Here is a 9,243-nt window from a genome sequence, read left to right as displayed (position 1 = left end):
CAGTGCAGAGTGATGAATTTTTAAAGCATAGCATCTGTTTGGTTTCCCGTGGCAGGGAGCTTGCTCTCCAGCCAGCTCTGCAGCCAGGAGCCCCAGCTGCCTGGCCCCTGCCACCTTCCAGAAAACCCCGTGCCTTCTCTAGGCCTTGATGCTTCAGGGTGTGGTTCACAGCCTTGGAGACGGCCACCCCAGGGAGAGCACGCCATGACAACAGCGGAGAAGGTGGCAGGCTCAGCCTTCCTGCCCAGCCAGGATGGCATGAGCCTGTGAGAGTAAGAGGAAACCCCCTTGTAAGGGGGAGAACCACTTGCAAATAAATATTTAAGCTGAAGCTGCCAAAAAGGCCATCTGCTGAGGCACTAATAATAATAATAATAATAAAGAGAGTGGAGCAAAGCTGAAAAGACAGAGACGAACAGCAGAGAAGGACGGGAAGAAGCTGGAAGATCAGCAGAAAGACAGCTGCCAGGGCAGGACCCCTGCCATGTGCTGCCCTACGAGGCGCTGGCAGCCAGGGGCCTGATTGGGGGGAATCTGTTGAGGTGAAGATTCCTGACCTGCCCATCTCGCTGCCTTAGGATGTAAAAGGACAAGTCTGGAGTTAGGTGATGATGGCCAAGGCCTGGCCTGGGGGAGCACACTGAGGCCATGTCCACTTCCCATCCTGGACGGTTCCACGGTGGCTGGCACCCACCCAAGGCTTCGTCTGAGCTGTGGAGCAGGGCCATGCACTCACCTGTCCCTGCCACCAGGTCCCTTCAGGAAACCCATCCTGCCTGAGACACAAGCTTAAGGGCACGTGGCCGGGGTCACATCGAGGGAATGGGGCCTCTGAGATGGAGTAGAGGGCGGTCCCTCAGGGGAGTTCGGGGACAGGAGTGCATGGGGATGGGGAGGCAGCAGGCACCTTGGCACTAGCGGTCAGATGGATGTATGGTCCCACCATCCTCAAGCATTCCTGATAGCCCCCTCCCCACCTTCTCTCCATGGCAGTCTCCTCCCCAGGGGCCTACCTGGCAATATATTTCTGGTAAATGTTTACATCTTCGGTGACAGCTGGTTTATCTGTGGGCAATCCGTTCCTGGCGAGAGACACACAGGGCACAGCCGATTAGCCGACAGGGGTGTGGCCTCACGCCCCAGGAGCGTCTGGGGGGCAGCTCCCTGCCCTGAAGCCCTGGTCCTTCTCTCCCTCACTCTGTGGCGTTTGGAGGCACCCAGGGTGAGTCTGAAAGTCCTCTGGTAGAAGTCTGGCACAGGATCAGTGACTTAGCTCTAGCAAAAGCAGACCTGTCTCGAGCTGGCAGGACTGGAGGGTTCTACCTTGGGCACGGGCCTGGCCTAGAGTCCAACCGAGCAGAAGCCTGGGAAACTGGGGACTGGACCCTCACACACTGGGAGTCAGGAGGCTGCTGGCTGAGGGGGGTACCAGGTACCACTGAGGAAGACCCCAGGGGAAGGCACAAGAGTAGCACCTCGCAAGTGAAGCTGGGTGGTCGGAAAAGCCTCCCCCACAGCCAGAGGACAGCTCCCTAGATCCACCCCCAGGTCTGCGCCCCATGTCCAGAGGGGAGGGTCTCACTTGGCCCCATGAGATCTGCGAAGAACCGTTTTACTGTTGCCTAGGGTTAGTGCTGAGTGTGCCCACTGCCACCCCGGCCTCCTACCTTCTCTTGCTGTGTTCTCCATGGCCCAGGCTTTGGACCTGGGAGCCACAGCCACCAGATTAGACTCCAGAACCCCAACTCAGAGCAGGGCTTTCCCAGCCAACCACAGGCCTGCATTTGGCCTTCACGGTGGTAGGCAGGGAAAGCCCATCACAGGCAAATGGGGGTGACAGCAATCCGTGGTATGTGTGTTAGCAGAGGAGCATGTGCACAGAGGTACCCAGTGTGTGAATGTGTGTATGCACAGAAGGTGTGTAGTGTGCAGGTCCAGGAATATGTGATCATGTAGACAGAGGAATAAGTGTGCATAAGTGTGCACATGCTTGTGTGTGCACATGGGTGTACGGAAGCATGTGCTTGAGAACCTGAGCATGTATGGGTGTGGGTGCATAGTAGATGTGCATAAGATGTTGAGTTGTGTCCACGGCATGAGCTTCAAAGGCAGGGCAGTGGGGCTCTCAGAGGCTCCAGTCCTGGCTCTGGGCCGGCATCAGGGGTGGGGCGTATCTTACTTGACAGTGGAGACGGTCCCCGTGGTGATGGAGTCTGTTTTGGAGAAGGTCGACTTCAGGTACTCGGGAGTGTTGAAGGGCAGGGAGGCAGGTGGCTCGGGCCCTGGCCCGGCAGCGCTGGGAGCACTGGGCACACTGGCGAGGGGAGCAGGAGCCAGGCTCGGGGTGGGTGGAACCTTGGCGGGGCCCGGCTTCTGGATGGCCCGGACGTCGTACTTGGAGGGGCGCCCCACCTTGCCTGTCTTGAAGGCGATGGCCCCGCCCATGTCGGGGCTGCCCTCCCCAGGTTTGAAGAGGTGCAGGTATTTGACGTTCTCCAGGTCATACTTGGATGGCTTCTTGTAGGTGCTCCCGTTCTGGGGCCGCAGGTTCTCGCCTGTCTTCAGTTTCTGAATGAAGAAGTCATACTTGGAGGCGCGGGCCACCAGGCCCTGCATGGGGACGGTGCTGTGTGAGGGCAGGGGCAGGATGGTGGCCTTGGTCTCCAGGTGCGCTGTGCTGCTGGGCAGCCGCAGGCCGGGCAGGGGGCCCACCGCTTCCTTGCCCACCCGGTCCTCAGCCTTGGTGCAGTGGGCTGGCCAGGAGAGCTGCTCGCCGGCCTTGAGCTTGCGGATGTACTCCTCATACTTGGAGAAACGCGCCCGCTTGCTGAGGGCATCTTCAGAGGTGGGCAGCACGGAGGAGGTGGCCACCTCGGGGGTGGGGCCCGCATGCAGCTTCTCGAAGCTGATCTTCCTGGCCAGCTCATCCCTCGTGTTCTGGTCATCGTAGCCAAACATGCCGAGAAACTCGGTCATGGTGGAGGCCGCGTAGTCCCGCAGCGAGGAGGACTCTCCTATGGCAGAGAGGACAGGTAGTCACCTCCAGGAGGGAGCAAGGGAGCCAAGGAACAGGGGCTCCCCTCAACCCGGTGTACCCCCAGCCATAGAGGGAGGGGCCCAGTATAGGGAGGGGGCGGAGCGGGACATGATCTATGGACATTTGGCTCACTTGTTAGGTTTTACGACTCTTAAATTAATTTGTTTAAAAAAAAAAGTAATTAATACTGGGGTAAAATAAAACGAGTTCATCAATGCCAGGAAAATCAATTTCCTAAATGTTCTGGCCGATGGCTTTTCAGTACATTAAACAAAGTTTCATAAATGTCTCCGCTCTCTCGCCTTGGCCTAATATGAAAGAGAAGTCATTTTACTGGAAGTAAGGCCAGGTTCCAACCTGCCCCTGGAGGTGGGATGAGAACAGGGGCCGGGGACAGGTAGGGGTATGGGCCTGTGGCTGGGCACTCAGGCAGGAGCCGGGGGCTGAGCAGGCCACCGTGGGTGGGTTAGGGGCGGGACCGGCTGAGCCTGCCTGGAGGACCCTCTCCAATCCCCACGAATGGCTACACAGGCCCCTAATCCCTGGGAAGATGAGAGCTCGCCTCAAGCCTCCTCAACACTTGGCCTCTTGGCCCTGCCCCAAACCCCAGACAACATGTGCTTACGCGGACTCACTCAGGGTCCGCGACCCCAGCCAAGATTTATGGCAGGAGAGTCCTTCAAACCTCACCCATCATCCTCTGGTCACTTATGCTCATGCATAAGGGCGGGCCACCCTGAAAACAGTCAGGACCAGAGAAGCTGGCCCTACTGGCCTAGGGCAACTGGTCCGAGTGTGACCCATTCACCTGCCCCACCTGTGTCCACTCCTGAGCACACTGGAGAATCTTGGAGCCACCTCCCCACAGGGAAATGCATGTGCACACACTCACAAGCTCATACCGCTGCTACCTTCCCAAACCTACAGACAACACGTACACAAACCACCCAAACCCCGCGCCCAGCTCCCTAAGACCAGTCTCAGGATGGTGGGGGGCAAGATGACCCCATTCTGCCTGGGGTTTTTCTCTGGAGATGACCCTCCTTCCACACATGAACTCCTGCCCCAGCATACATGAGACACTCCTTCCTGCACGGAACTTGCTAAGCACCTACTATATGCTCCGGCCTGAAATGAGGGGTGGGTGCACACAAGAGGGTGAGACCGACGGGCCCCAGGAGACAGGCATGTTCTCTCCATTTGTGTCAGAGCCGGTACACCAGGGCACACTCAAAGTGGCAGCGCCACAGGCTGGGGGTCCTAACAACACAGCCGGGGGAAGGTGAGGCCAAAGAAGGGGTAGGAGGCCCAGGACTCCAGACGGGGGGGTCTCCTCCTGGCCCCCATCCTACCTGCCAGGTCTATGGTTCTCAGACCACTCCTGGAGGTGGTCTCACAGAGGGGCACTGGGCGTGGGCACAGGAGAAGACCAGCATGATGTGGAAGGAGAGGCTCTGAGCTTCTGGGGTGGGGGAAGCAGTCTTGGGAGGACTGGGACCCCACTAGGTGAGGATGGTCGTGGGCAGCATCTGGCACCTGAGGTGGGCAGTGACTCAAGGAACCGACAGACAGTGTCGTCCTGAGGTGGGGGTGTGGCAGTAGCCAGTGGACTGCTGTCCTGACCTCAAGCTACTTGGTGCTGGGGCCCAGCCTGGGAGGAGTGGGCTCTGGCTGCTAGAGTCAGTGGCTCAGGGACCAGGGAAAGGGGCTAAAAATAGCTGGAGGCAGCTGAGCCCTCGCTATATATGGCAGAGAAACAGAAGGCTTTGAAGGGCAGGCGGCTTAGAGCAGGGAGGGGGCCAGGCAGGGGTCCCAGGGGCAGCCCACAGGCCTACATTCCTCAGTCCCAGGCCCCAGAGAAGGTGGCCTGGGGGCTGAGCCCACGATGGGTAGCTAGGGCTCCGCCCGGCTCTCTCCAGTGTCCAGGGCTGAGCAGGCCTTCCCAGGTGTCACACTGCAGTCCCACTGGGCTTCAGACCAGAGGGGTGAGTCCTGGGGCCATGAGGACACTGGTATTTCCAGCCCTGCCGCCTGCCATCCCAGCTCTCTAGGCCCCAGAGGAGAGGAGGCAGGAGTGAGGAGTCCTGTGCAAAGCTGGGCCAGGGCAGAGCTGGGTGTGGGAGGGGTTGGGGCACTGAGGGGACAGCGGCCCTTGTCCCTGTCCCTCCCCTCTCCTCAGGCCCAGTGTAATCACCTTGTGTCTGGGAAAGGCAAGGGCTTTTCCTATCAGAGGAAACTGAAGGTCACACTTTTCCTCATTGATCTTGCAATGTTTGTTAATTACTCTGTCACTGATGTGGCGAAGGATAATTAAACAGCTCTGTTTATATCTTATATGCATAATTATGTGGCTGCACAGGGCTCCCCGCGCAGGGAGGAGATGCGCCCCCTCACTGCAGGGGGAAAGGGCTAGGGGAGCAGGCAGGGAAAGCTCAGGCACCGGGTACAGGCCTGGGAAGGAGGCTGAGGTGCTGGGAAAATATCCCAGACCCTGGGGCTCCAGTCCCAGGGGTGACCTCCCCCCCGGCTCCTCCCTCCCGAGCAGAAGGAGCTCAGGGCCACTCTGAGTCTAAGGACAAGAAGACACCAGAAAAACCCAGCCTTAGCCACCTCGTGGAAAAGAGGTCAGCCAGGGGACTGTGTCCGGGGCAGGTGGGTGTAATGAGATATGTGATCTGGGCCATCCTGTGGCCCTGTGCCCGAGAGGTCCTGCTAAGGATAGCTGGGATCCCTGGGAAGGAGAAGGCGGGTGATGAGTCAGTCAGTGGGGAAGACTCTCAGGAGAAGCAAGGGAGGTGGAGAACAGCCTATCCCAGAGCTTCTCGGAGAAATCTCCCTGAGAAACAACAGCCTTTGCAGGCGGCGAGCTCTGTGGTTCACGATGCTGGCTGTTACTACCCAGACACGTGTCCTGGTACAAGGTCCCCCAACGGGCTCCTCCCTACACAAGTGTGTAACAGTTGTCCACCTATACCCATCTGTTTGTCCATCCACCCATCCATCCGCTGCTTCCTGCAGACCCACTGTGTGTTCAGACCTGCTCTCACACTTGGGAAACTGCCTTTTCAGGCCCCTCCCTGCCCAGCTAGTCTCCTCATTCTAGTCATTAGCGTGGCCCCCGCCCACCGTCCTCAGGAGTCCTCACTGGGTCAGAACGAGATGACAGTATCTGGAGCGAGAGCGAGGGAAGCGGGCGCGCTCGGTGAGCCCACTGCCCCCATCCCCGCGGGGCATCCTCACCCCGTCATGTCCCACCCGGGGCTTCAGGTACCCACCTGAAGCCTGCTTGGCACTGGGGCCGCCGTCGTCCTTGGAGGCCGCCCTGTCCGTGTCCTTCTCCTCCTGCGCGCTGCCGTCCTTGGGGAGCGCCTCACTGTGGTCCTCCTCATCGCTGCAGCCCCGGGGCTGCACCATGTAGACGCCCTCGGGTGGCAGCTCCAGGCCCTCGCGGGCCGCCCGCCCCAGCACAGGTGGGGGCGCCGGCTCCTCGCTGTACTCCCCGTTGACCCACTTCTCGATCACCGCTCGCCTCTTGTCTTCCTCGCTGCGGGGGGCCCGGGCCACCCCCGACTCAGGGCCACTGCGCTCTTTGTCCTGGGGCCTCAGCGGGCTGCCCTCCGTGTGGGCGCCAGCCTCTGCTCCCTTCTCCACCACCACCTGGCGGCTGAGCTTGGCGCAGATGGCATTGAGTTTCAGGCCACCTTTGCGCTTGGCCGCCATTGCGGGCTTGCCTGTGGGTGGGTCGCTGCACCGGGTGCCTTCAGCTGCAGGGAAGGAGAGAGAAGTCAGAGGCATGGCCACCCACCTCAACAGCTGGGCGGAGGCTCTGTCCCTGTGTCCCCCAAACCAAAGGTCTTCCCAATCGCGGTCCCATCACACTGCCCTGAGACTGCCCGGCGCATGTCTGAACCCCTCGCTGGACTGAGCTCCAAGGGGCCAAGCTCGCCCATTGCTCTATCGCAGAACCCGGTACCAGGCTGGGCGTGTACAAGGTGATTCAAAAAATATTGTTAACTAACAAATGAATGAATGAATCTTCAAAACAAGGGGCAGGCTTCTGCCCAGCACCTGGCTCCTGGAAGCATGTCCTACCCTTGTTTGGGCCCTAGACGTCTCCTGAGAGAGAGGCAGGCCAGCCATGCCCCAAGTAGTATAAAGGAGGCAGAGGACCCTCTGACGAGCAAGGATACTGAGGCACAGAGGCTGAGGAGCTGGTTGGGGGGGCAAAGCTAGCAAGTGACAGCAGCCTGTTCCACTTGTGAGCATCTACCCCATCGCACAGTCTGCTGGGGAAGGGACAGCGAGAGCCAGGGAGAAGTCCGTGCCAACCTCTTGCCTTACTGTCACAGCAGCACTTGGCTGGCACCCATCCCCACCTGAGCATCTCATCCCCGCAGCTCCTCTGCCCGGCCTGGTCCCTGGGCCCTGCCTGACTCTGACCTCTGCTCACCGGAGAGCCTTGAGATCGCCTTTCCTCCAGCCACTGGGACCTTCCCGAAGGCCTGTTTTCCCTCCTCACAGACGCTCTCTTGTCTTCTCTGGCCATTTCCTATCACCTCCCTCCTTCTCCAGGCCTCAATCAGTGTGGTCCAAGGGCAGAGCTCCTCTCAGCCCCTCTGAGGGCCACTTGTCCCCACCTGAGGCCCTCGCTGCTTTCTCTGCCTCGCCAGCTCCTGTAGCCCTGATAGGCCTGGCTGGTCTCAGGAAGCCCAGTTCCCAGCCTGAGAAGCCACAGCCAAACAGGTTGGGACTCCTCAGATCCGCCATGGAAAGCACAGCAGCTACAGTTGCAGTGCCTAATCCCTGAGAGTGATGGCCCAATGCAAACAGCCTAAAACTCTAACGAGGCTGCCTGAGTGTCAGCCACCCGCCTCACGGCTGCTGAGAGGCTGTCCGTCCAGGGTCCTGTGGTATATGGCCTGGGACCTGACACAAAGGCCAACAAGGGTAGACACACATACATGTTTATTCGTGTTTATGTCTGCTCGTCCATCCTTTTGTCCATTTGTCCATTTAGTGAGCGCTTACTGCATGTCCCTGTGGTAAAGTCAGGGGCAGGGTGGTGGCCAGAGCAGATACAATCTTGGCTCACACTGACTGTGCACAGGGAGCCCCATCAAAGCTTCTCGATGGCAGGGCTCCCTCACATGTCCCTCAATAGAGGAGTGGGCATGTCCGAGTCTCCACATAAGTCAAAGGCTAAGTGAGAGCAGGGCCTCTGCTCCCCGTCCATGGTCAGAAAGGGCTTCACCGTAACGGATCAAAACTCTGAAAACCCACTAAGAGCCATAGTCAGGGATGACCACACCTGTGCCTGCCTGGGGATGTCATCCCACAAGTAAGCTTGGCTTGTACACGTGGATGGTTGTCTCCATGATACAGACAATGCCCAGATCCTTGCCTTGAAGCCAGCTGCCAGGGTATAGCATCGCTTGGCCCAGAGGGGCCCAGTGATCATAGCCAGCCCAGCATCAGAGAAGGGTCTGCTTGGCTCACTTCAGTCCTGCTGGGCCCGTGGCCCTAGCTCTGCTGGGCCCCACCCTTGCCCAAGCCAGATGCCCACTCTACCCATGTTTGTTCACATCTCCAAGTCTATGCTGCCAACGCCCAACTCTCCAAGCAGACATGGGGTTCCTGCTCAAAGCGAAGTGATGGGGCCCCTAGTCATACATCTCACTCAGCCTCTGGGCCAGCTGCCAGGCTCCGTGATACGAAGTTTCCGCCAGCAGGCCTATGGGGAGCAGGCCTCACCTGGTCCCCTTTGTCCCCTGCCCTGGTGGGGAAGGGAAGGTTGGGAGTGGGGAAGCCTGCTCTATTTTTACTGGGAGGTAAGCAGCCAAGTGTATATGGCAGACAGCAAATGAATCTATAAATATTTATCCCAAGGAAGAGGGAAGCAGAAGCTCCCAGTGCTGCACTTGCTGCTGGTGACACCCCCTTCCTCGGCCCCCACCCATCCTGGAGCTTCCCGGCACTTGGGCCCACCCAGCTCTGCCCACCCTCTCCTGATCTCGGGCTGTGTGCCTGGCTTAGTCCCTCCTGGGCCCCCCACCAGCTGCGATGCAGCTGTGCACCCAGGGCCCACCCCCAGCCTGCAGGCCCCTTTGCTCCGCCTACACCCTCTACACCTGCCCTCCAGCTGCTGCTCTGCCCCAACCCACCTGTCTTCCAGATGTTGCCCTCCCTCTGACTCTATTGCTGGTCCC

At 59.3% G+C, this 9,243-nt stretch overlaps 1 protein-coding gene across 1 annotated transcript in view; it reads right to left on the bottom strand.

Annotated features, from left to right (window-relative positions):
• Positions 1 to 7,002, bottom strand: part of CASZ1 (castor zinc finger 1) — a 17,371-nt gene extending 10,369 nt beyond the window's left edge. Inside the window, exons 1-3 of the mRNA XM_025048634.1 lie at positions 6,313 to 7,002; positions 2,180 to 3,014; positions 1,014 to 1,082 (exon numbers count right to left, since the gene is read on the bottom strand). Coding sequence (XP_024904402.1) covers positions 1,014 to 1,082; positions 2,180 to 3,014; positions 6,313 to 6,832 — 1,424 coding nt within the window. The 5' untranslated portion in view covers positions 6,833 to 7,002. The remainder of the gene's footprint in view (positions 1 to 1,013; positions 1,083 to 2,179; positions 3,015 to 6,312) is intronic.
• Positions 7,003 to 9,243: the final 2,241 nt, after the last annotated feature.

This window comes from Pteropus alecto, unplaced genomic scaffold, assembly GCF_000325575.1.
Source record: "Pteropus alecto unplaced genomic scaffold, ASM32557v1 scaffold125, whole genome shotgun sequence".
Taxonomy (NCBI): Eukaryota; Metazoa; Chordata; class Mammalia; order Chiroptera; family Pteropodidae; genus Pteropus; species Pteropus alecto.
The sequence above is the reverse complement of the archived record's forward strand: the minus strand, read 5'-3'. Positions and strand labels throughout refer to the sequence as shown.